Source organism: Sciurus vulgaris (genome assembly GCF_902686455.1).
Source record: "Sciurus vulgaris genome assembly, chromosome: 11".
Taxonomy (NCBI): Eukaryota; Metazoa; Chordata; class Mammalia; order Rodentia; family Sciuridae; genus Sciurus; species Sciurus vulgaris.
In genome coordinates this window covers 75282680-75309145 of record NC_136472.1, presented here as the reverse complement: position 1 = coordinate 75309145, position 26466 = coordinate 75282680, and the positions used below count along the sequence as shown (strand labels likewise).

General features: G+C 36.3%; 1 protein-coding gene and 1 pseudogene across 3 annotated transcripts in view; one reads left to right on the top strand and one right to left on the bottom strand.

Moving 5' to 3' along the window:
• Window positions 1-26466, bottom strand: part of LOC306640671 (coiled-coil domain-containing protein 43-like) — a 436234-nt pseudogene that overhangs the window by 358592 nt on the left and 51176 nt on the right. The gene's annotated exons all lie outside the window — the stretch shown is intronic.
• INTS4 (integrator complex subunit 4) overlaps window positions 1-26466 on the top strand; it is a 101991-nt gene that overhangs the window by 29845 nt on the left and 45680 nt on the right. For both annotated transcript variants that reach the window (XM_079105092.1, XM_079105093.1), the window contains exons 9-13: window positions 6021-6092; window positions 8578-8752; window positions 16027-16232; window positions 20485-20627; window positions 24815-24930. In XM_079105092.1, coding sequence (XP_078961218.1) covers window positions 6021-6092; window positions 8578-8752; window positions 16027-16232; window positions 20485-20627; window positions 24815-24930 — 712 coding nt within the window. The remainder of the gene's footprint in view (window positions 1-6020; window positions 6093-8577; window positions 8753-16026; window positions 16233-20484; window positions 20628-24814; window positions 24931-26466) is intronic.

Here is a 26466-nt window from a genome sequence, read left to right as displayed (position 1 = left end):
TACATCCTGAGACCCCTTTTTAATTTTTATTTTGAGACAGTATCTCACTAAGTTGCCAAGGCTGGCCTCTAATTTGAAATCCCCCTGTCTCAGCTTCCCGAGTGACTGGGATTATAGGCATATGCCACTGTGCCTGGCTATAACTCATTTGTTTAAACAAAACTTTTTAGGGTAGAGCTATTCCCCTCCACTCCTCCTTTTTTTTGGTACTGGGATAGAACTATCTTTACAGTATTGGCCTGATAATTAGCTTATCTTTGTTACATTGGACATGTCCCTTGATCTTAGTCTCAGTTTCCTCTTCTGTTAAGTGGGGCTTTAATCTCTCTCTCTCTCTCTTTCTTTCTCCCCCCCCCCCCACTCTCTCTTTTTGTGGTGCTGGGGATTGAACCCAGGGCCTCATGCTTGCAAGGCAAGTGCTCTACCAGTTGAGCTACATTCCCAGCCCAATATCTCTCATTTTTGCCTCATAGGATGTTCTAGTGCGATACTTTGTAAGAAAATGTTTATAAATTGTAAAACACTATGTGAAGGGTTTGGGATTATAGTATATACTTATATATAAGTATATATAAGAATTTCTACATCACAGCGAGAAAATCTGGGATTCCTTTTACACACTTCTTTGAGGGTCCCTAGCAGTGCCTCTTTTGGTGAGATTGTTGGCTGAATTGTTTGGACCTTACTGCCCTAGACACAGATCCAGTGATTGCTGTAGTACTGTGGTCAGTATTTATTGGGGTAACTACTGGAACTCACATGAAGCATTTTCATGAAATAATAAGGAATACATATGCTAATTTCAGAATTTCCTGCTAATAGATTATATTGCTTGTCCATAATTAAATGGAGTTAAGCTCACAGTTAATAATTCTGTTTTAGAGTCAAATTTGGTTTTGGTTTGTGAATGTTTTTATTTTATTTTTTGGTACTAGGGATTGAACCCAGAACCTTGTGCATATTAGACTTGCACTCTACTACTGAACTGTATCCCCAGCATGAATGTTTTAAAATTATGAATAGTTCAGTTATTCATCAAATCCTTTTATTCAACAATTACTGATCATCTACAATGAACTGAATATGTCTTTATCAATTTATTTAGGTACTGGAGATTGAACCCACGTACGCTTTACCAATGAACAACTAAATCCCATTCCTTTTCATTTTTTGTTTTGAGATTTTGTTTTGCTTAAGTTACTGGGGATCTCACTAAATTTCCAAGACTGGCCTTGAATTTGTTATCCTTCTGCTTCAGCCTCCTGAGTCACTGGGATTATAGGTGTGCACTACCAATGCCCCCTGAGGGTGGGAATGTATTTAGAAGAATAATTTAATGATGTGTTCACTCGAGTAGGTAGTTTTTAAAAATAATCCTTAAAGCAGGATCATTGACAATTTTGTTCTGTACCCTCATAGGATTTGAAATCTATTTCTATAAAGATGTATGAATAATGAATGTTATATTGAAAGAATTTCTACTTGAATGACTCTTAAACTTGAGTCAGGTGCTTCATGTTTTAATGTTTTTAAATATGAAAAGTTCCAAATTATATAAGTAATTATGTTGTATTCAGAAGTAATTAATAGGACTGGGGAATAGCTCTGTGTTGGAGTGCTTCCCCTGAGTTTGATTCTCAGCATCATTAATTGATAACTTATTTTTCTAATAATATAATAGAGTTTCTAGCCTACTACACTAGGCTTTTTAAGTTATGTATACACACACACACACACACACACACACACTTTCTTGCATGGAAGCACACATACCTATATGTATGTATACATAACCTCATATACAGACTATTTTTAAGTAATTTTTAGTCCTTTTAAATTCTTTGAGGTTGATATATAATTTATTTTATAGATAATAAAACTAAGATTTACTCACATATGGTGACATGCCTGTAATCACAATGACTCGGGAGACTAACATAGAAGGATCCAAATTTGAAGCCAGTCTCAGCAAGTTAGTGAGACACTACCTCAAAATAAATAAACTTGGGGATGTAGCTCAGTGTTAAAGCACCCCTGGATTCAATCCCCAGTACTAAAAGAAAGGAAAGAAAATTCAAAACCATGTGAATGATGTGAAGGAGAATGACTTTTAGTTTCCTTATAACTGCCCAAAGGGGGCAAAGAAAGTTGATTTCTGAGTAAGCAGATCCATGAAACTCTTTATAGTCACTACTTTGAAATCAAGCCTAGTATTGACATTCTATCTAGGATGTGGTTTTTAGTTCAATGATTTCTTCTTAGGATGTTGAATTTCTCATAGTGAAAAGGGTTAATCAGTGTTTATAAACTTCTAAAAGTCTCTGAACTATTGGAACTTAAAATGTTATAACATTTTAAGATTGTGATTTGTAGGCTTTTATGCCTGAGAGTCTGCCAAGGATTGACCTTTCCTGAGGTAAATGTAGATGTCCTACTTAGTGGCAGTTTAATGACTGATACACTGATCTGTCTCACTTGCTTTTCTGCTTCTTTTTTAATTACTTAATTCGATAGGAGCTAGAAGCTTTATGTTGTCAGCTTTTTGTAGTAGTAAACAAAATACCTGAAATGAAAATTTAAAGGAAGAAAGATTAATTTTGACTCATGGTTTCAGAGATTTCAATCCATGATTGGCTGGCTCTGTTGCTTTGGACCTGATGTGAAGCAGAACATTATGGCAGAAGGACATTGTAGATGAAAGCTGCTCCACTCATGGTAGCTGGAAGCAGAGAGGAAGAGGGGGGTGGTGGAGAACAAAGATATACCCTTCTGGGGCACACCATTAGTGACCTACTTCCTACAACTGGGACCCACCTCCTACAGTTTCTATCACATCCCAACAGTTCATTCAGATTATTAATCCATCAAATGAATTAATCTACTGATGAGATTAGAGTCCTCATGATCCAATAATTTCTTAAAAGCCCATCTCTGAACATTGCTGCATTGGGGGCCATGCCATCAATACATATTAGGGGACATACCAGATCCAAACCAGAACACTTTAAAACTAGAAGAAAGAAAGAATGCACACACGTATTTTTTATACTAATGGAGCAGTTTTTGCTCTGAAAGCTTGTTTGATACTGGTTTATTAAATATTTTGTTTTAGAGATGGTTTATAAAGCTCTCCAGTGAAATTATTTTCTTAGCATTTTAAATTAATACTGGAGATTGAACCCCTGAGGTACATTCCAAGTCCTCTCTCAAATTAAAAAATAAGCATTTTATTTAGTCTCAAAATAAACAAATATTTTTATTTTGAGACATGGTCTTTCTAAGTTGCTAAGGCTGGCCTTTACCTTGGGATCTTCCTGCCTCAGCCTCCCAATTTGCTGAGATTATAAGGGTGCACCACTGCATTTTGCTAGGGTTAAAATTTTACATTGGTAAGTAGCATTAGTTGTGCAGTTGGAGAGGTACCATTTTACCTGAATCATTTTGTCTTGGTTAAAATAGACAGGAATATGAATGCTGTTTTTACTGGTTCATGTTTTGATGAATTGACCTAACCCGCACCTCTTATATTTTCCTCAATGATGGTATCTTCTACTAAGACATGAAATAGAGAAATTTGTGGGTTCTTTTTCTTTGTTCTTTATCCATTGAGTCATCAGCTCATATCAGTTCTACTTCCTTGACATCACCTGAATCCATCCATTCTTCATTTCTACTGGGCCCATACTAATTTAGGTCTCACCATTTTTTAAGTGGATTACTATACTATAGGGCTCTTGGCATTTGTGGCTTTAGATAGAAAGCTTCAGCTATTTGATGATATGAAAATTTACTGCAAGTGATACATAATTTTTTGATGCCTTCTGTATTGTTGGGAGAGAGCTCAGCTGAAGACAGAATAGGCCTTGGAAAGTATGGAAGAATTAATTTACTGCATCATCATTTGATTCTTTGTTCTTTGTGGGGAAGAAATGCTTCTTGAAAAGCCAACTACTAATGCTGGTGGGATAATTGAAGAGAAAGTTAGGAGACCTTAAAAATTTACATTCTTTTGTCCAGTACGGTGTTACACGCCTGTAATCCCAGCTACTTGGGAGGCTGAGGCAGGAGAATTGAGTTCAAAGCCAGCCTAAGCAGATTAGCAAGGTTCTTAGCAACTCAGTGAAACCTGTCTCTAAATAAAATAGGAAAAAGGGCTTGGGATGTGGTTCAGTGGTTAAGTGCCCCTGGGTTCAATCACCAGTACCCAAAAAAAAAAAAAAAAAAAAATGTTTCTTAGTCATAAGATTGATGTTTGAATAAAAAAGTTTAGGTTTGGCATTAGCACAGATCTATGTAGCAAACAACTATGTGGTGATAAAAAGTCATTTTGAGGGCCAGAATTGTAGCTCAATGGTAGAGTGCTTGTGTAGCACAGGTGAGGTACTCGAGTTTGATTCTCAGCACCACATAAAAAACAAATAAATAAAAAATAAAGGTTATATTCTGAAAAAGAAAATTTTAAAAGTTATTTGAAACTACTTTAGTCATAACAGTACAATTGTTCTTACAGTCAGAGGAAAGTATTTGTTTGAGTAAAGATTTCCCCAAAGAACATATAATTTTCTATGGAAAATGTGATTGGAGAAAAGATCTTTGTATAAGCATTTTCATGTTCATTAACATGGAAAGTGGAAAATGTCTCAGATACTTGCATTAAGGGATGTCCACGACCTGCTTTTATAGCCCTTATTTTGTGGGGAGGGCAGATATTGAACTCAAGACTCCTCATATTGCTCTAACACTTGCTACAACCCTAACCCTTTTAAAAATTTTAAGTCGACATCTCATTGAGTTTCCCAGGCTGGCCTCAAACTTGGGCTTGTCCTGCTTCAGCCTCCTGAGTCTCTGGGATTGCAAGCATGTGCCACCATGCCCAGTTTAAAGCCTCTTAAACTGATCTCTCTGTTTCCATTTTGATTCCTTCTAGTTCGTTAACCTCACTGTTGCAAGATGCGCTTTATGAAATATAAATCTATGATCTCCCTTATTTAAAACAAACAAGTTATCTCATCTCTCAGCCTCAGTTTCTCACCTTTAAATGGGAATAATAAAGGTACTTTCTTCATGGTCTTATTAGGAGGGATAAATTTTAAAAATATAAGTAAAATATTTTGCACATAGTTGACTTCATTAAGTGTTTAGTGGAGATTATCTAATTATTTTTCATATAAGGTAAACTCCTTCCTTCTAGCAAACAAGACTTTATAATCTGATCTTACCTTTCTGTCCTGCCCCGTTCATAAAACCACTGAGTGTTTCCCACATGGCATTCTCTCATACGTCATGCATTTATACTGTGATATCTGATTCCCCAAACATATCTCTTCTTGCCTCCCCTCCCTACTGCTCAATTCCCATAGCATCCTTTACAAATGCATTTTGTAGTATTTCATACCATAATGCAGCAATCTTTTTGCTTGTCATTTTCCCTCACTTGTTTTCCAGATCAGTTTATGATGTTGATGTCTGTTTATTTTTCTATTCCTGGTCTGATAGCTGTAGGTATATAAGTGAATGGTTGCTAAATAAATATTTGTTTTACTGATTGAGTGATGAATGAACAAATGAATGGAAAGAATGAAACAAATGCAATGAAGAGACAGCAAACAGTAGTAGTTAAGACAAAGAACAGTACAGCCTGAGTTCATATTTCAGGTTGGGTATTTCCTCTCTTTGTGACCTCCAGTGTATGTTACTTAATGTTTTTGGTGCTTTTCCCCCTTTATATGTAAAATAAGACTAATAATAGTGTTTACTTCACAGGGTTGTAATGAGGATTAAATAAGTTAAGATATATAGAAAGCCTTGAGACATTGCATGGCACGTGGTAAGCTCTGTCTGGATGTGAGCTGCAGCTGTTGGTACTATCACTATTACTTTTATTGTATTCCAGATGATTCAGAACCCATAGGCATCTTTATTATCTTTATGCATTTAAGTTGGTTGCAAACTTTGAATATTAAGATAATGTTCAAATAGTAAAAACTGTTTAATATGCTGTGGATTCTTTCCTTTTACAGGGCTCTATGGAGCAAGTCAGTTCTCATTTCTTGGAGCAGACCCTTGACAAGAAACTGATGTCAGATTTGAGGGTAACTTGAATTGTTTGTTGTTTCTGAGTATAAACAATATCAGTGTAGCAATATGCTGAGTTGTGTTGATTTAATTTAGCAACCCATGCATTTGTTAAATTAAGGTAGGATTGCTAGATAACATTTTAATTTAAAATCCTAGCAGTTTGAACCAAATTGCAAGCTACTTCATTAATTTTTTTAATTATAATTAGGACATACTATATGCTGATTGTCCTTTACAAGAGTGCAATATTAATTTTCCATTGTTAGAAACTACAAAGGTCTGGTCTTGTTTTGTTAGGTGGTTTGACACCTAAGGACTCATCCATAGTAGATCCCATGGAAGAGTAACTCCATTCTTCCAACAGCAACAAATTTCCTCTTGGAAGTGTCCTTAGGCTTTAACTGTAATGGTTCTTTTATGTTTGGCAGGACCAGATGTTACTTTGAGAATATGATATGTACATTTATTGACAGTAATTTTTGAAAGTGTAAAAGTGATAATGAAGAGTTACAGGATTTTTGATACAGGAAAAGGGGAAAGAATTTACCCATATTTTCACTACCCTAGTATAATGACTTGGTCATTTTGGTATATTTCTCTTTTTCTTATGTATGTTCTTACATATGTTTTAAACATTGAGTCATTATATACAGATAATTTCATGGTCTTTTTACATTTACCACAACATCATATTCTTTCTGCCCCCATAGTGTCAACTTTATACTTGTTCTTTTTACCAATTGCATAATATTTTGTTATGTAGATGTACCATCACTTTTTGGCTATTTCCTCTAATGTCTGTATCAGACATTTATTGTGCCCTTATTTTTCTGCCAGTATATCACATAATCACTTCATACATATTAGCTCTTTTTGTTTTTGAGTTATTCTGTAAGATAAATTCTTTAAAATGATTATATAGTTGACATCTGTGCTTTGTGAAACATTTTCATGTTTTCCTGAAGGGCATGATTCCTTTTTTGGGGGGCAGCAGTACTGGAGGTTGAATCCAGGTGTGCTTTACTACTGAGCTACTTTTATAGCCCTTTTTATTTTTTATTTTGAGATAGGGTCTCTCTAAGTTGCCTGAACTGGCCTTAAACTTATGATCTTCTGCCTCAGCCTTTTGAGTTGCTGGGTTTACAGGCATATGCCACTATGCCTGACCCATTGCCTTGATTTGAGAGTTTATTTAAGTAGTCTTTATTTGTTTGGTTTTGGTTTGGTATGTTAGAAGTATAAGGAAGGAAATGCTTATAGCAAATGCTGAGGAATGGATAATATATAGGTTTCTAAGATACACTGTGAGGTATAAGCTTTATATTGTTGAAGGTGACTCACATCCTTTTAGATAGTACCTATCTCCTTAGTGCCTCTGAGGTGATCAGCCATGAATTATGGACCCACACTGAGAAGATTCGTAAGAGGTGGATGTGTGAAACAGAGTACCGTTCATTTATTTATGATGAGAATCATAATTGCCAGGTGTACTATATCTTTACTTTAGCTGACCAGTGTATTCCCCCTTAGGTAACCTGTGTGGAAAGTGAACTTACTAGAAAGTCATTTGGTGAAGCCCAGTGTTGCTCAGATAGAGCATAGTATTGACATATAGACTTACCCTGCTTTTATTTCCCCTTTTTCTTACTTCCTCCCTCCCTCCCTTCCGCCTCCTCTTTCTTTATTTCTTTCTTCTTTTTTTTTGCTTTTGGTGGTACTGGGTATTGATTTAACCCAGGACCTTGCACATGTTAGGCAAGCACTGAGCTATATATATATCCAGACCTTTTTATTTTGAGACAGAGTTTTATTAAATTGCCTAGGCAGACCTCAAACTTACGATCCTTCTGCCCTGGCCTCCCAAGTAACTGGTATTTCAGTCCTGTTCCACTGGATCCTACTTGAGACTCATTTGCTTCTTTCTTTTTTTGTTTTGTTTTGTTTGGGTACCAGCAATTGAACCCAGGGACACTTAACCAGTGAACCACATCCCCAGTCCTTTTTATTTATCTATTTTTTTTTTTTTGAGGTGGGGTCTTGCTAAGTTGCTTGGGGCCTTGCTAAGTTGCTGAGGCTGACTTTGAACTCATAATCCTCCTGCCTCAACCTCCCAAGTTGCTGGGTATACAGGTGTGTGCCACCATGCCCAGCTAGAGACTCATTTCTAATGAAACTGAAAATCTTGTTTTCTAGAGTCATGGCAGCTTTTGCATGGTCATTCCCATTGTTTGCCTCTCCAGCTCTCCCTTTCCTATAGTGTTATTATGGCAAACAAAAACTATCTGATCAACACATTCTTCAGCTAATTTCACCCTCTTTAATAAGTTTACTGAATTTTTAAGTTGAGATTGCATTTCTCTGCTCTGAATTATTGAGTAATTTTTTAAAATGTAACTTTCAGAGAGCATTTTAATTTCCAACTTTCTCATGTTTCTAAGGTGCTCCTTAATGTTCCCTCTAGAGTCTCCTGCAAGTGATAATTGTTGTTGTCTCCTACAGAGGAAGCGTACTGCACATGAGCGTGCCAAGGAACTTTATAGTTCAGGGGAGTTTTCCAGTGGCAGGAAGTGGGGAGATGATGCTCCTAAGGAAGAAATAGATACAGGGGCTGTGAACTTGATCGAATCAGGAGCTTGTGGAGCCTTTGTTCATGGGTTGGAAGATGAGATGTATGGTAAGTATGATTGCATAGTAATAATAGTACCCATTCATTGAGTGACTGTCAGGCATTGAACAGAGTGATAAACATGCATTGTCTCATTTAGTTTTCATAGTCCGTGAAATATCTGTTCTGACTTTTATAAACAGAAGAGGCTGATGCCCAGTAGTATGATATAATGGTTAAGAACGTGGCTTTAGGTTTAGTCAATGCATATTCAAATTTCATCATTTCCCTAAAATGAAAGTCCTTCCGAGTTGTGAGAATTCATTGAGGTTCAATATATGTAACGCATTTGGCATAATAAATGATTCATTTATAGTAAGCACTTGGTAGTAAAAATTGATGGTTACCCAGCTAGGAAGACATAGAAACAATTTAAACTCAGGTATCTGACCAGAAAACCTTTAATAGAACTGATAAAGACTTTTTGTGTGTGTGTGGTACTGGCAGTTGAAAGCAGGGCCTCTCATTTGCCAGGCAAGAGGTACATCCCCCAGACCTTATCAAATTTTTATTTTGGGATACAGTCTTAATTAAGTTGCCCAACCTGGCCTTAAACAGTCTTCCTGCTTCAGCCTCCCTGGTAGCTGAGATTACATGCATGTGCACCATACTCAACAAGATAAGGCTTTTCACCTTTGATTTTGAAAGATATTTTCATGGAAATAGAATTCTAGATTAATAGAACCTTTCCATCTCTATCTTCTAAAGATGTTACTTCATGTAGAAAGGTATACTATCATTTTTGTCTTTGTTCCTCTCTGTGTGTAACAAGTCTTTTTTTCCTCAACCTTCTGTTAAGATTTTCTCTTTATCATTGACTAAGCAATTTGATCATGAATGTTTTGGTATAGTTTTCTTATTGTTTCTTATGTTTAGAGTTTATTGAACTTCTTGAATCAAATGTAGTTTTCATCATGTTTAGAAAAATTTCAACTAGTATTTTTATAAATATATTTTTATATATATTTATAAATATATATAAGGCCTTTTAGGGACTCTTAATTACTTATGTGTTAGACTCCTAAAGTTTTCCTGCAGCTCACTGATGTTCTGTTTTTGTTTTTTTTTTAAACATTCTCTGTGTCTTATTTTGAATAGTATCTATTAATTTCATCTTTGGCTTTTAAAAAAAAAAATTTTGTTTTTAGTTGTAGATGGACCCTATACCTTTATTTTATTTATTTATGTGGTGCTGAGGATCAAACCCAGTGCCTCATGCATGTGAGGCAAGTGCTGTATCACTGAGCTACAACTCCAGCTCCTGATTTCATCTTTGAGTTCATTGATCTTTCTTATGAAATATCTGATACTAATCTCCTACAGTGTATTTTTTCATTTTAGATATAGATGTCATCTTTAGGTATTTTTGTTTTGTTTTATACCCAGGGGCACATTACTCCTGAGCTCCATCTATAGCCATTTTTAATTTTTATTTTGAAACAGGGACTGAATTACTGAGGCTTGCCTTGACTTTGCAATCGTCCCACCTAAGCTTCCAGAGTTGTTGGGATCATAGGCATGTGCCGCAGTACCCAACTTTTAGACTTTTAATTAGAATTTTTTTTTTTTCCGTATCTTCCATGTCTCTACTTACTATGTGTAATCTTTCCTTCAGCTTTTTCAACAAATTACATATTTATAATTGTCCAGTATTGTGTGATTTCTGATTGGCTTGATTTTCTCCCTTATTAGAGATTATATCACTGTGATTCTTTGCATGCTTAGTAATTTTTAATTGGATGTGAGGCATTGTGAATTTTATGTAGTATTAGGTACTGAACATTGTTTTATTCCTACGTATCTTCTTGAGCTTTGTTCTGAGGAACATTTTGCTTGTTCTCATTCTAAGCTTTGTTAGGTAAGACCAGTGCAATTGAGTCTGAGGCTTTTTTTTCTGCACTATTGAAGCAAAACTCTTCTGAATAAACTCTTATTGGTCCTATGTGAGTTCTGACTTTTGTTCTCCCTCTTAGGTAGTTCTTTTCCAGTTCTCAGTTTCCTCACAAATCAGAACTTAGCCAAAGACTTGAGGGGAGTACTTTTGCAAATTTCCCAAATTCTGCATCTCTCTGTGGAGTTTTCTCCTTTTGGTACTTTTTTCTTTTCTTTTTTCTTTTTTTCTTCAGTGCCGGGGATCAAACCCCGGGCCTTGTGCTTGCAAGGCAAGCACTCTACCAACTGAGCTATCTCCCGAGCCCCTCCTTTTGGTACTTTAATATGTGATTTCTAGTGAGATTGGCTTCCCCAGACTCCTAGCTCTGTCTTCTCAACTCAGGGAGATGGGCAGTCTAGAAACTCTTTATACATTAAACTACTGTAATCATAGAACTCACTTCATTTATTTCCCATCCCTCAGGAATCACTGTCCTTCCTTGCCTGATATCCAATGTCTGGAATACAGTTGCTTCATATACAGTCAGGTGCCATACAGCAATGTTTTGGTCAATAGTAGACTTAATTGTTATTAAGATTTTAAAGGAATTGAAAAATTTCTATCTCCCAGTAAGCTCTAACCATCCTGATACCATAACACAGAGCCTTACGTGTTTATGGTAAACAATCTTATTGAGCCACCAGTCATATTAAAAAGTAGAGTGCATATACTTGATAATAATAATAAACATGTATGTTACTGGTATATGTCTTTACTATAATGTTTGTTTGTTTGTTTGTTTTTTGATAATGGTGATTGAACCTAGGGGTACTTTACCCCAGTCCTTTTTAGTTTTTATTTTGAGATAGGATCTTGCTAAATTGCTTAGGGCCTCGCTAAATTGCTGAGGCTGGCCTTGAACTTGAGATCCTCCTGATTCATTCTCCCAAGTTGCTGGGATTACAAGTGTGCACCACCAAACCAGACACAAAACTACATTGTTTTTAAAATGGTCTTTCCGTTGGCTTCTATAATTCCTATTTTTCTCTTTATATCTTGGGACATCCTGCTATAGTTTGAATGCAGTCTGAATGGCTTTCTCAAGGATTCATATGTTGAAATCTTGGTCTCCAGGTTGGCCACTATACTGTTCTTTTTATCATTTTTTTAGAGAGTATACCTTTTTTTTAAAGTGTTTAAAATAGTTACGCCAGCAGCACCCTCATATGCCTCATGTTAACTGTGTCTTGATTGCCTTGTTGAGTGATTGAGCTATGCCATCTGGGTTTGTGTAATATCAGTGATGTTCTCATAATGATGAGACACCCTTTTGATGCATTTCTCAGAACATATCCTTATTATTACGTGACACATAACTGTATTTTGTCTTTGTCTTTTCTTGGGAGGATAAAGCTAGTCTTCCTTACTCTATTTGGGTGCTAAAAGAAACTTAGCAAAGCTCTTGTGACTTCCATAATATGATGCTATCTAGTTCACATAGATCACAGAATATCAGTGTTTTGTGGTGATTGACTCCAACCTCCTAATTTTCACTGAGTATAACAGACTTTGGGAAGTAATGTTGATTGTCCAAATTTGAGAATAAATTTGTATTGAAGACAGGGTTAGGACCCATGTCTTAACAATGCTATAAAAATTAGCTCAGAATAGAACTGAAAAGTGCAAGAATATCGTTTTTGAGGTTTTTTAAAATCAGTAAATGTAAAAAATTTGTTTGCACTATCCAGTTTGCTTTAAGATATTCCATGTATAGTCATCCTTCCATATCCAAGGGTGATTGGTTGCAGGACCCCCAAGGATACCAAAATCTGCAAGTACTACCACTTATGTGAACAAACATAATATTTACATGTAGACTGTAGTCATCCTCCTGTTTACTTTAAATCATCTCTAGATTACTTACAATACCTAATACAATGTAAATGCTATGCAAATAGTTGTCCTCTATTATTAGGGAATAGTAATAAGAAAAAAAAGGACTGTTTGTGTTTAGTACTGATGAAAGATTCTTTTCCAATATTTTTGACCCATATTTGGTTGAGTACACAGATGTGGCACCCATGAATATGAAGGGCCAACTGTGTACAAAAATTAAAACCGAGTTTTTTTTTGCTATGGACTTGAAATATGATTTATAATTTAAATAGTATTAGATAATAAGGAAGTCTGGTTATTAAGTCCTGTCCTACTCTAAGATGTATAACTGAAACCTGCTATGTTTTGTTTCTGTTAGCAGTTTTGCTTTCATCTCTACATTGCATTTCTCCACTATTAATGTTTATGTGATTTAGTTTATATAGTTTGCAGTTTGTCATTAAAGTTTTTTGTTGTTGTTTTGTTGTTTGTTTGTTTTTGCATTCTGGGAATTGAATCCAGGACTTTAGCATGCCAAGCTCAGGCTTACCACTGAGCTTCATCCCCAACCCCAGTCACTGAGATTTAGTTAAAGTAACTTAAATTTGACAAGTAAGTAGATCACAACCTGGCATCAGACATGTCAGCTTTCTAATTTTATCATATTTATAAAATTCTAGGTAACTTAGGGTTTTATTTTTATTATTTTTTTTTAGATTATAAAAACCTCCTCTTTAATCAAGGCTTTTAACATGGAACAATAAAATGGAAAATTTCCAATACTTTGAAACATAATTCCATAAGTCACCATACATACAACACTCAGCAGGTAAAAAACAAAACAGCAAGTTCACACAATCCCTGTAACAGCTATAGTGTGATTCTCAGATGCTCCCTCCATCTGCCAAGTGTGTTCTGCTGGATATAGAGCACACTGTGCCTTCTGAGGTCACACCCAACTGAGGCTGTGGTCCACAGAGCACTTATTTGGCAGGGTGATAGTGGCTCTATTCCATAAGCAAAGCAGTTATTAGCACATTCAAACATTGTGTTGAATATCCTTTAAATATCAAAGTGGAAAACAAGAAGGCAACGTAATCATGTTATCAGAAAGATGTTAGAAAGTAAGGACAGCTGTGTAAAGCTCGAGACTGAAAAGTGACTTGCCAGCTTCATTTCTTTGACTTCTTGGGTATTGGCTGCCAGAACAGCAAGATGTGAGGTTTTGGTTCATGGATCATATAATGAACCCATCCCTGACTTTGCTGAACGCTGAGGTTCCTCCACTCATACTCAGACATCAAATGGGTTTTAGGGACCAATTTGGCTATGTCCTTGGGCAACATGACATGAAAGGCCTTTTTGTTTCTTATGGACTAGTAACTCTTTTAGGTATTGTTTTAAGGGTTATTTGTTCCAGAAAGCTGCTTCTGGACCCATTGACTGGGCTGTGTGCCCTTTTCTACATATTCTTTTATTCTCCATGCCTTTCCATTGTAAATACTCATCACTCTGTAATACCATTAGTTCTTCATTTGTAAATGTTGGGAGACAGTCTTGTTCTTGTTTATCTTTATATCTTCAGTATTAAGCACATAGCCATCATGTAGCTAAACCAGGATCAGGTTTGTGGAGTTTTTTCTTTCTTTTTTTTCCCCCTCTCTTAGGATAGCAGATTTCCTTTCTCTGCACATGTGATATGTGTCTAACATTCTAGAAAGTCCATTAGAAAATAAAATTTATTATATATAATTGCCACATTGCACAGGCAGAAAAAGACACCATGTTTCTTTGCTTCTGTTTGGAATTGCATCAGCTCAGGTCACACTAATTATCTCATGTTGATCAGAAGTTCCTCTGACTTCCCTTGATGGATTTGTAAAGGTTACACATGAGTCATTGTGGCGTAATAGATAAAATCCTAGGAAGAAGAGCCAGCCGTTAACATACTTGTGTTTATCTCTGACTTCCTTTATAATTATTGGTAATTTCATGTTTAAATCATATTATTGCGAAGAAAATCTTTCCTTCTGATGAAAAGGAGTAATTCATAATTACCTAGAAAAATCTGAATCATCTCCCCTTTATGTAGTACTCTCTACTTTTAACTTGTCCATAATTTAGCCTTTCTTTTACAAAAAACAAATGATACTTTTGTGTTTTAACCATAACTTCAGTTAGTTGTCTTTTTAAACTATATATTTTGTTGCAGAACCATTTGGGAACCACTGGTACAAAACAACCATATATAAAAGTCTTGTGAGCACTGTCCATGTCTTTCTCATCTCTGCCTCCCTAGCACTTAGTATAGGGCCTAGAGCAGTGTTTTCTGTAAATGTTTATTAGTGAGTGAACAAAAGATTTCTGGGATTTTAGTGACTTTACATTTCCTGAGCCTGCAAAGCAGTAGAAAAAAATGTGTCTGTTGTGAAAACCCATACTATGCTTTATATGCCCGGCAGTATGCTATATGCATTTCCCGCTTTATCTTATTTAATCCTGACAACTGTATTAGGAAATGAGTATTATCTACATTTAACAGACTAGAAAATGGTGGTGCCAGGAAGTTAAGTTACTTATTCAAGATCACCTTCTAAATTGGTGGGGGGGATCACTTTCTCTAGTGTGCTCTGAAACCTCTGTCATCTAGGGCATGTACTCTTCTTTTTTTGGGGGGATATTGAGGATTGAACTCAGGGGCACTCAACCACTGAGCCACATCACCATCCCTATTTTGTATTTTATTTAGAGACAGGGTCTCACCGAGTTGCTTAATGCCTTGCTTTTGTAGTTTGGCTTTGAATTCGGTAATTCCTCCTGCCACAGCCTCCTGAGCCACTGGGATTTACAGGCATGTGCCACCATGCCCATCTAGAGCATGTATGCTTAACCGTGCAAAATACTAGCCTAAAATTAACAGAACATGGTTGTAGTCTTATCTCTGCTTTCACTTACTTTGAGGCCAGTTAATTTTCTTTGCTAAATCTTACCTCTAAAATGAGAATAATGATATCTAGCTTATTTTACTCCTCCCCCGACCCCACCCCAGTTCTGGGAATTGAACATCCTCAACCCTTTTTGAAATTTTGTTTTGGGTCAGGGTCTTGCTAAGTTGCCCAGGTGGGCCCCAACTTTTGGTCTTCCTACCTCAACTCCTGAGTAGTTAGGATTACAAATATGTGTTACCACACCTGGCTAGCTTGTTTTAATCTTAATAAGATAATCAGATTGTTTAATAACTGATTTAAAAAAAAAAACAAACAAACAAAAAAAAAAACTTTCCTGTGGTTGGAATACCATAATAGGAAAACTTACTTTTAAAGAATTTCAGTTAATTTCGGCAAATGTGTGACTTAATGACATACGTATGGAGTCATTTAAACCATGGTCCTCATGACTCCAAATTCCATGTTCTTAATGAAGTATAGGGTGAAAGACAACCTGAATGCAAAGGATTTCATCTTGGATTTTTCTCATGCTCTTAACTTGATGTGCAGTTCCATTTGTCATCTTTTATTTTTTCTCTTTTCTCTAGAGGTTCGAATTGCTGCTGTGGAGGCTCTCTGCATGCTGGCCCAGTCTTCACCGTCTTTTGCTGAGAAGTGCCTTGATTTCCTGGTTGACATGTTTAATGATGAAATTGAGGAGGTACGTCTACAGTCCATACATACCATGAGAAAAATCTCTAATAATATCACCCTCCGAGAAGATCAACTTGACACTGTCTTGGCTGTGTTAGAGGTGAGTGCTTGCAGTTTGTTAGTCATTTCTTCCATACATTTCTACTGACCCCAACTCTTACCCCTTTAAAACCAGGTGTTGTGCTAGGTATTGGTAAGTGTATCTGTTATCTGGCAGCCATCTGAACACATCCCTCTCCCAAGATGGGGGAAACTGACTGCTAAATAGGAATTTGAAATAAGCTTGGTATTGCTATGATCAGGAAAGAACAGGGTACCCTGAGAATAAAAATAATTATCTAACCCAAATCAGCTAACTTGAAGTTGGAGATAAAGAAGAAAAAAAGTGGGCTGGGGAGATAGCTCAGTTGGTAGAGTGCTTGTCTTGCAATCACAAGGCCCTGGGTTCGATCCCCAACACCGCAAAAAAAAAAAAGTGCCACTTGAAGAAGAAAGAATAGGATGCATTGAGGTATTTCTTACAAGGAGGGAGTGGTACTGGCAATGGGGTGGAAGAAGGAACCAAAGGGAGCAAGCTTCAATATCCAATTGTAAGGGAACATATAATGTACTCCAGGAGATAAAAGGAGTTCATTATAGTGGTTGCATAGTTGAAGAGACTAGAAGAGCTTTTGATTTTATTTTATTCTAGTGAATCACAGGCTGTTGGAGCAGGAAGGTGCCTTAAGGATTTGTTCAACCTATAGTGTTATAGAGAATAAAGTAATCTGAGGTCTCATAGTCCTTAAGAGGCTGTGCCAGGTTATGAACACAGATTTACTTCCTAGACTGTACAACTGTATGTGGTTCTTGGGTTATTTATTAAAGAGTGTGGATTTTATTTGCAAGTACTGATTTCATTTTCTAAATATTAATAAATGGAATTTGACATTAAGTCTTCCTGCATATGAAAGCAATACTAATTGAATGCTTAGTTTTTAGCAACCTTGATTCAGATTTCTGCTGTGTACCTCAGAAAACAGATTGAGTGCTTTGGTTTTTGAGGTTCCTTTAATTCTCCCAGTTACTTAGCTCTTCTATTAAATTTTTTCCCTAAATTATACATCTTTATTTGTAATTTTCATGTATTTTTCTCTAAGAGGGTAAGGTTTATATTCCATGTGTTGTTTCTCATGATGGTTTGTGTAATGTAGCCACTCTTTTCCTTTTTAGCTTTCTTTCCCACCATTTCTCACCTTGAACTTTAGACTGTAGTCACTTCTCTACACATTCTTTCCCTCTCATTTTGCCTTCACTGTATTTCTCCTTCTCTGCTTGCAAAATTGCCCTTTTTGCTAGCCAACTTCTGCTTCTTCCCACAGTCTACATTAGGCAACAGATCCAGGAAGCCTTCCCTACCCACTAGTCTCACTCTTGGGAGGGCTAAATGTCACTCCTTTGTGATACCCTGTGTATACCCTTCTAGAATTTGTTAGCAATTTATTCCACAAGACTGAATTGCTCAAGGGTGCAGGGTCCTATCTTCTTTCATTTTTTTTTTTTCATTCCCAGAGCATTACAGTGTCTGATACAATGAAGTACTTAGTAAATATTTACTAAGTAGCAATAATATGTATAGGTATAAACTCTTTGAGTTGGAATTCTGTTTAAGAATTTAGACATACACAAACTTTCTGGGTTTTTTATTGTGTGTATGTGCTTCTGGGGATTGAACCCAGGGTCTCACACATGCTAGGTAAACACTGTACCACTGAACTATATCCCCAGTCCTTTAAATCTTGAGAGAGGGTCTTGCTAAGTTGCCCAGGCTGGCCTAGAACTTGTGATCTTCCTGCTTCAGCCTCCAGAGTAACTGGGATTACAGGTGTAACCCCTGACTTAAATTTGCTGTTTCTAAACTGTTCCTCCACTCTGCTACTCACTCCTCCCCTAATTTACCATGTTATTGTACTTCATTGCCTTCCCCCACTCCCCCCTTTTTTGTGGTGTTTAGAATCAAACCCAAAGCCTTGCACCTGGTAGGCAAGCACTCTACCACTGAGCTACATTCCCAGCCCTAGTACATCATTGCTTTGAGTCTAAGTTAGCTCACCCTTCCAGCTGGAATTTTCTGGGGTCTTTTTGTTGGTGGTTTTTGGGTTTTTTTGGTGTTGTTTTATTTTTATTTTTGTTTTTGTTTTGCTATGCTGGGATACTATCCTTTGTATTGGAAATATAATGGTGTCAAAAACAGGATTTCTGCTCTCATGGAACTTATATGCTAAAGGAAGGTAGAGTGAACAAACAAAATGATTTTAGATAAGGTCAAGGATCAGAAGATAAACATTATGATAGAAGAGTAGGGAATTTCACTGTAAATAAAGTAGTGGGTAAAGACTTTCTAAGGACATGATGTTTGTAAATAAAGTGGTTGGTAAAGACTTTCCGAAGACATGATGTTTGAATTGACTCTTGAATGACAAAGAGCAGCCAACCATGTGAAGATTGTGGGAGGGAACTATAGGAAAAGGCAACAGCTAATGGAAAGACTCCAGGACAACACGTAAGGTCTGATATGTTTCCATAATGGAGAGTAAGAAGGCCAGTATGGGTTGAATATACTGAAAAGGTAGAAATGTAGTATGAGATGAGGTCTGAAGAGTGGATAAGGAGAGGACAAGTCTAAAACCTTGTAGGCCATTATAAAATATTTGGATTTTATTCTAAACATTATGGAAACCCTTGGAGAAGTTTGTGAAGAGGATGACATGTCAATTTGCTCTTTCACTTTTTTTTTTTGTGATACTGGGAAGTGAACCCAATTTTACCACTGAGCTACATTCCCAGTCCCTTTTATTTTTTTATTTTGAGATAAGGTCTTGCTAAATTGCCCAAGCTGGCCATGAACTTGCCATCCTCCCACTTCAGCTTCCTGAGTCACTGGGATTATAGGCATTGATGTAAGTTGACTCTTTACCTCAGTCACTTAATACATATTTATTGAGTACCAAGCACATGTATCCGTTATTTTATTTTTTGTATTTCATCATGTATGGCAGGTTTTGTGTATTTGTTTTAGCTCCCTGATGAAATTATTAGCTCTATAAATAAAGTGACAAAATGATACCTTTCATGATATTCTTTTCACTGTATTTCATAAGTGGTTACTTATGTGTAGTGAATGCTAGTAAATATTTTAAAATAAATCTATACAACTTGACTATATAATTGGGAATTATACTGTTCTTAATAACACAAATCAGTTTTTTTTTTATTACTTTAATAACTCTTTTTCTAGTTCATCAGTATAACTAGCTATCTATTCCTAGCAGTGGTGATTTGTTCATTTGGGAAGCATTTCATCCTACGGTTATGTTCACAGCATTTAGAGCTGAGCAGATCTGAGTCAACTTATCAGTCTCTCTCTTTGGTCCTTCCTTTTTCCTTTTGTTTCTTTGATATTTCTTGACAATATGGTAAATGCCTGGCAGTGCTCTAGGGGAGGATACAACAATGAACAAGAGTGATGGCTCTACTCTCATGGATTTTATACTTTAGACACTAGGGAGAGAGTGACACAAATAAATCTATAATAGTAAGCCGAGATAAGTTCATGACAGGAGTTAGATCCTTTGGGAGTATATCAGAGGAACTTGGTCCTTTAAAGGAGTACAGCAATCAGGAAAGGATTCTAATGCTAAGCTCAAAAAAGAAGGAATTGGGTACTAACTTGGCAGGAGGAGTTGAAAGTGTGAGCTGGAAGAACATTCTGGGAGAAGCAGAAGATGTAGATCTGTGGTGGGTAGGAAAATGCCACAGTTGGAGACCAAAAGGGGGCTGTGCCACTGGAATAAAGAGCTGGTGCAAGTGCAGTGAGGATAGGCTGGAGAGGGAAGTGGGGCCAAAAGTCATCTCCTACTGTTCACTTTTTGTTTGCTTTGGCCAGGCTGGCTTCCATGCTATTTTCAAACATGCTTCTTCCCCATGGCCTTCATGTTTGCTGTTCTTTTTGATTATTCTGTATAGAAGACCCCACCTATCCTAGCTCTTTTTCCCTTCTTAGCCTGTCCTTTTACATAGTTGCAATGAGGTTCTTATACTGTTGGCATCATGATTGAGTTCCAGACAGGAAGAAGAAGGAAGGGTAAAAAGCAAAAAGGAGCAGGGCTGCTGTAGCTGGCCCTTTTTAAAATCAATAAAATGAGAGTTTTTTTTTTTTTTTTTTTTTTTTAAGGAATTTCAGCCAGTAAATTTCTGAATAGTCACATGTACTTCCTTGGAAGGTAGCTAGGAAGGAGGGGATGATAGATGGAGCCTGGGTTTACTCAGAGTGACTACATTTAAAATTATCTTTTTTTTTTTTTTTTTTAAAGGATTCATCCAGAGATATTAGAGAGGCCCTTCATGAACTCTTATGCTGTACTAATGTTTCAACCAAAGAAGGCATTCATCTTGCACTAGTAGAGCTGCTGAAAAATTTAACCAAGTACCCTACTGATAGAGATTCCATATGGAAGTAAGGACTTTTCCCTCATTTACTCTCTGAATTCCAAAATGTGACAAATGTACAATGGTACAATGTTGACATTATTTGATGGATCATCATTGATTGAGGTATAGCACTCAATTTTATTTTTTAATTCAGAAATCTCAGCTGCACACAGTGGTACATGTCTATGATCCCTGCGACTTGAGAGGTTGAGGCAGGAGGGTAGTACATTTGAGACCAGTCTGGGCAACTTAGGGAGACCCTGCCTCAAATTAAAAAATAAAATAAAATAAAATAAAAGGGCCTGGGGATGTAGCTTAATATCCCTAGATTCAATTCCTAGAGCCTGCAAAAAACAAAACAAAAAAGTTTAGAAATTTTTCATTCTATGTAACCAAACTCTCAGGAGTCTGATTCCTAAAATGAATATTAATTTTTAGATTATTTATTCATTTGTTCTTTCATCTATCTAGCAAATATTATGTGCCTTCTCCATGCTGACTATGCCAAGTTCCATGGTAGATTTTAGAGGTATAGATATGAGTGTATTAGATTTCCTTTTTCTACTATATAATTAATAAATGCTTTGTCTGTTTTGCATTTTGCACAGTATTATCACTATCATTATCAAGATTAGGGGCAGGCTGACACTTGATCTACAGACAGGGAATGACAATCATTTTCCTAATAATCTCTTGTTTTGCTGACTGTTATCAAGTTGTTAATACTAGTCATAAACTTCTATTTGAAGAACTGCTTACATACATGTAATATAAAATATTATGTGCTCCACATATGTAAATGAGCTTATTTGACAAAACCACTCCAACAGTGTATAGTTGATTGATTTTCAAACAAATTTATTACTAAAAGAAAAATTGTGGTTTAAATCAGGTATTTGCAAAGTATATATCTGTATGTATGTATGTATATATGTATCTATCTTGAGAGTATGTGTGCATAAATGTGCGCATAAGTGTGGCTGCAATGCTAGGAATTAAACCCAGGGCCTTGTGCATGTTTGACAACTGCTCTGCCACAGAGCTATATTCCCATTGGTCTAGAAGATATATTAAAAGCTAAAAATATCACAGGAATTTGAGTCTTGCTTTAGGCAACATTTTTATATCTAGTTTTCTTTATTTACCATTTGTTCATGTTTGTACAGTCTAATTAATGCAGTGCAATTCAGTACACACTTATTAATTGTCTTCAGGTAGCACAGTCATTTGAGGTGAGGCAGATGCAGTGGATACATACCTCTATCAGTAATTGTAGTTCTGTAGAAGAACAGAAGGAATGTTTAGTTCTGCATGTTGAAAGGCATTTTTCTAGTAGTAAAAGAAATTTGTGGTTATTTGGCCCACCTATAATATTTATGTAAGTTTGTCTTTATTGGGTGGTTGTGGGCAAAATAGTTTAATGCTATAGTGCTCCAAAATATTCTAGGTGTCTGTTCTAATTATCATTTAATTTTTAATCTCTTCCCATGAATTATGGGTTTATTTAGAAATATTAAAAGAATATGATAAAGGAGTAAAGGAATAATCAGAGTGGTGTGCTAAAGATAGATGCATAAATGAAAGTTTTGAAGGAGGTAGCTTGTTCTGTTTTTCTCTAATCCATTCAACAACTGCTTACTGAGGACTTGTAATCCAGTCACTATGCTAGGTACTATAGAGATTTAAAAATAGAGACCCAGCCCTCAAATAGCAGGAAGAGAGAGAAATAGGAAATATATAGGTAGGAAGGTGGATGAGATGGTAAAAAATTAACTATATTAACAAGCCAGAATTGAATATGGGTGTCTAAGGGGACCCTATAATCGCATTTGTTATTTCCCAGTTGAGTTCTGAATAGAACTGGGGAGAAAATAAAGGAATGACACCTGGAGCCAAACTGCAACCTTTACAGTGTACCCTGAGGCACAGTGAGTTAAAGGATTTAGAGTAGCCAGAATATTAAAGAATAGATTTCTTTTCACATAGATGGAAAACATCAGGCTAAGAAGAGTATTCTTTCCTAGCAAGATGTAGTGCTTTGGTTGAAGATGCCTTTCATACCTCTTGTAGTCATATATTGGTTCATGGTATTTGTTTTATCTTTTTTGCTGATCTACCTACTCTCCTATCCTGGCGAAGTATCATCTGCTGTGTGATGCTTTCTCTGATTTTGGTGATCTCTTCTACCTTTGCCAGTAAAAAGTAGAGTGTCTTTCATTTGGTAGTTGATTACTTTGTAGTGCTACTACTGAATCCATGTTCAGAAGCACATCTCAAGAAGAATCAATGTCTGAGAGACCAGTGTTGAAAAGAAAGACTTTATTCAGTGGCCAAAGAATGGAGAAGAGGGATCTTTGCTCACAAATCAACTTTTGAATTCCAGAGGGTTGAGATGGGACAGATGGAGGATACAAATAATGAGGGATAGAGGTAGGCTAATAAAGTGGAGGAATATTCCAGTCTTTTCTGGGGTGACTTGCCAGGAGCTCAGGTGCCACCTTTTTTCAGTTTTTTTTTACAGTTTGATGTGTCCATTTTTAGTGGCTGGTAGGTGATGTTAGCCTTGAAGTATAAAACTTAAGCAAGTCTAGGTTAAGTTAACCCTATATTATGGTTTTGGACAAAACATTTATCAAACAATCCATATGTTTACATGCAGAGCTGAGTAGAGTCTGACCCAAAGGTCAAGGCAACAAAAGAGACAGGCTACAATATGAAGACAGAGATGCTGAACTTTTCTTGTTGTTCCAGTTACTCATTGGACATCTGTGAGCCCAAGTGAAGAATTAGTGTTTTTAGCAAAAGTGACCTTCAGGGCTGGGGTTGTAGCTCAATTATAGAATGCTTACCTAGTACATGTGAGGCACTGAATTTGGTTCTTAGCACTGCATATGAATAAATAAAATAAAGGTCTATCAACAACTAAAAAAATATTCTTCAGGTTTCTGAAGAATAATCTAGGTTAGCCGTCATCATCATCATCACCCACATCTGAAGTATTATCTACAGCAAAACTAGTGGAAAACTAATAAGTATTGCCTATCTGTGTGATCTCCATAATTGATGATTTTTAAGTTAACTAAGAGCAAGCAAAGCTAGAGGGTTTATTTGGACTTTTCCCCAGTTACAGTAATGATCATCTTTGCTGCGGATTATAAACTCATTGAGGACAGAGGTTAAGATTTGTAGTTCTTTTCAATACAGTGCAGCTTCTAAACCAGAATTTAACAAATAAATGTAATAAGATATACAATTACCTCAGTTGTGTAATTGTTTATAACTTATAAAGGGCCCTCATGTGGTTATATTGACTAATGTTTATTTAGTTCTTACCATGTGACAAATACCTTGTTAAGTACTTTACATCTGTTTTCTCTTAATCCTCATAGCAGCTTTATGAGGAATTCTTTCAATCCCATCTTGTAGACAACAAAACTATCAGTTCAAGACTACACAGTTTCAGACCAGGGCTTTAATTTCAGAACCTCACCCAAGATATCAGTTAGAAGACTTTTGACTGCAAGTGAAGAAAAAAAAAATCTGGTATGAAACATTTTGAACAAAAAGTCTAACTTTTTACATAACAAGAAGGTTGGCTTCAGGATTGGTCATTAAACAGCTTAACAGGATTAGCACCCTGGTTGATTTCTCTGCAGTTCTCTTGGCTTTAACCTCATAGTTGGCAAGATGGCTGCCTCATAAGACAACATCTAAGTACAGAAAGGAAGGAACATTCCTTTTCATGCATTTCTCCTTTTATTTGGTTAGAAAAACATTCTTGAGATGCCGTCCACCAGACTTCCTCTCTTGTTCCATTGACCAGAACTGGGTTACTTGCCTCCCAGCAAACCAGTCGCTGGAAAATGAGAAGGGGGATTGCCAGTGTGTTTTTAGACCAAACCTTTGGGCTGTGTTTACCTTCTCAGAGCACTTTGCATTCTGCCTGTTACCTGAAGAAAATCAGGGCTCTCTTGGCAAGGAAAGTGGGGGAAATGGCTGTTGGTTAAATGGCTAAACAACTAGTAATATCTGCCATACCAGTTCTTTTGTCTTCATAATAACCAATCTTTTAAAATGCATTAACTGAGTTCCAGAATAATTGAATAACTTGAGAATTTCTAATTCCAAATCAAGTTTTCTGATTCTAATTGCTGGTACTTTCTGAAGTCACTTATTAATTTATTGAAGTGGGTTTTTGTTTGTTTTTTTCAGGTGCTTGAAGTTCCTGGGAAGTCGGCATCCAACCCTGGTGCTTCCTTTGGTGCCAGAGCTCTTGAGCACTCACCCATTTTTTGACACAGCTGAACCGGACATGGATGACCCAGCCTGTATCCTTTGTGCTTATGATGGTTCCCACTGACTTGATTGGCTACCTTGGAATCTGTTCACGGTGTAGCTGCAGTGGTCTGAGTTTTGTTTTGTTTTTTCCATTTCCTTTAGATAAAAAGAGTTTGAGAAAGTCTGGTGATTATTAGTCTCAGCTTTCATTGTCGTTTTCACAGTAATTCATTTTTTTAGCATCTATTGTAGTCCATATACTCATTAAATGTTTTATACATTTTATCACTGATCTTCTAAACAATCTTGCAAACAGGAAAATAGTTTATAGATGAGGAAACAGGTTTATAGAGTTTAAATGACTCTCGAGAAGCAGATCTGAGATATAAAGCCAGAAATCCAATTTTGAAGCCTGTGCACTTTCCCCTGTCTTACACTGTGTTTAATTTGATCTGCAACCTGAGGGAAACAATGACATGAGCCAGTCTGTATGATTATTCTGTTTCTAATACAAGTTCAGTGGATTTGTGATAGCCTCCTGCAGCAAACCATGGGACTAGATTGTTTCTGGTAATGGTAATGGGAATACATTTACATTGGTTTATCGATTCTCTCCTAGGGTTCCTTTTGCTTTATGAGCAGATCCATGAGGTTTAGGGATATTTGTTGAAACACATGGATCAGTCAAATTACAGGCTGTTAGATGAAGGTTTCTGTTGTTTTTCCCTTAATTCCTTTTGTTTATTTTCATGGTGACTTTGAGAATATTTTTTAAAGCTTTGTGAATATTTTTTAAAGCTTTGTATAATATATTAAATAATGCCTAACTGTGTTTCCTCTAAGAAAGAACTTTTACTTCTAAAGGTGTATTAATTTGAAAGTTAGTTCATCAGAGAGGGACTTGTGGGCTAGGTCTTATCACTAATCTCAGATGATATTTTGAAGTGCTATGAAATCTGAAAACCCTTTCACATTAATAAAAAGCACCACACACACACACACACACACACACACACACAACACACACAACATACCTCAGGGAATTCCATCTTTATGTATATGTAAAAAGCACCAATCAAAATTAAATGGGGCTGGAGTTGTAGCTCAGTGGTAGAGTGCTCGTCTAGCATGTGTGAGGCACTGGGTTCGATTTTGAGCACAGCATATAAATAAATAAATAAAGACCCATCAACAACTAAAAATATTTTTAAAATAAATAAGCAAAAGGAAGATCCAGAGGAAGGAGAATAGGGAAGGGAGGAAGTGAGGGAAAGAGACTGAGGAATGGGGACTGAAATGGAGTAAATCAAACTTCCATGCGTTTATGACTTTGTCAAAATGAACCCAACTACGATGTATAACTATAATGCTCTAATAAAAAAAATTAGAACATTTTGGAAGCCTATTTTGGGAAGATACTTTGTAGTTGGAAGATACTATTGCTTATGAATTAAATTTGACTGCAAAAAACAAGAGATTGCCCCCAAATGTAGCTTAAACATATTAAGGTGTTCATTTTTCTCCAATGCAAGAAAAGTCTGGAGGTAGACATTTCAGTTCTATTCCACATTACAGCAGCTCCACAT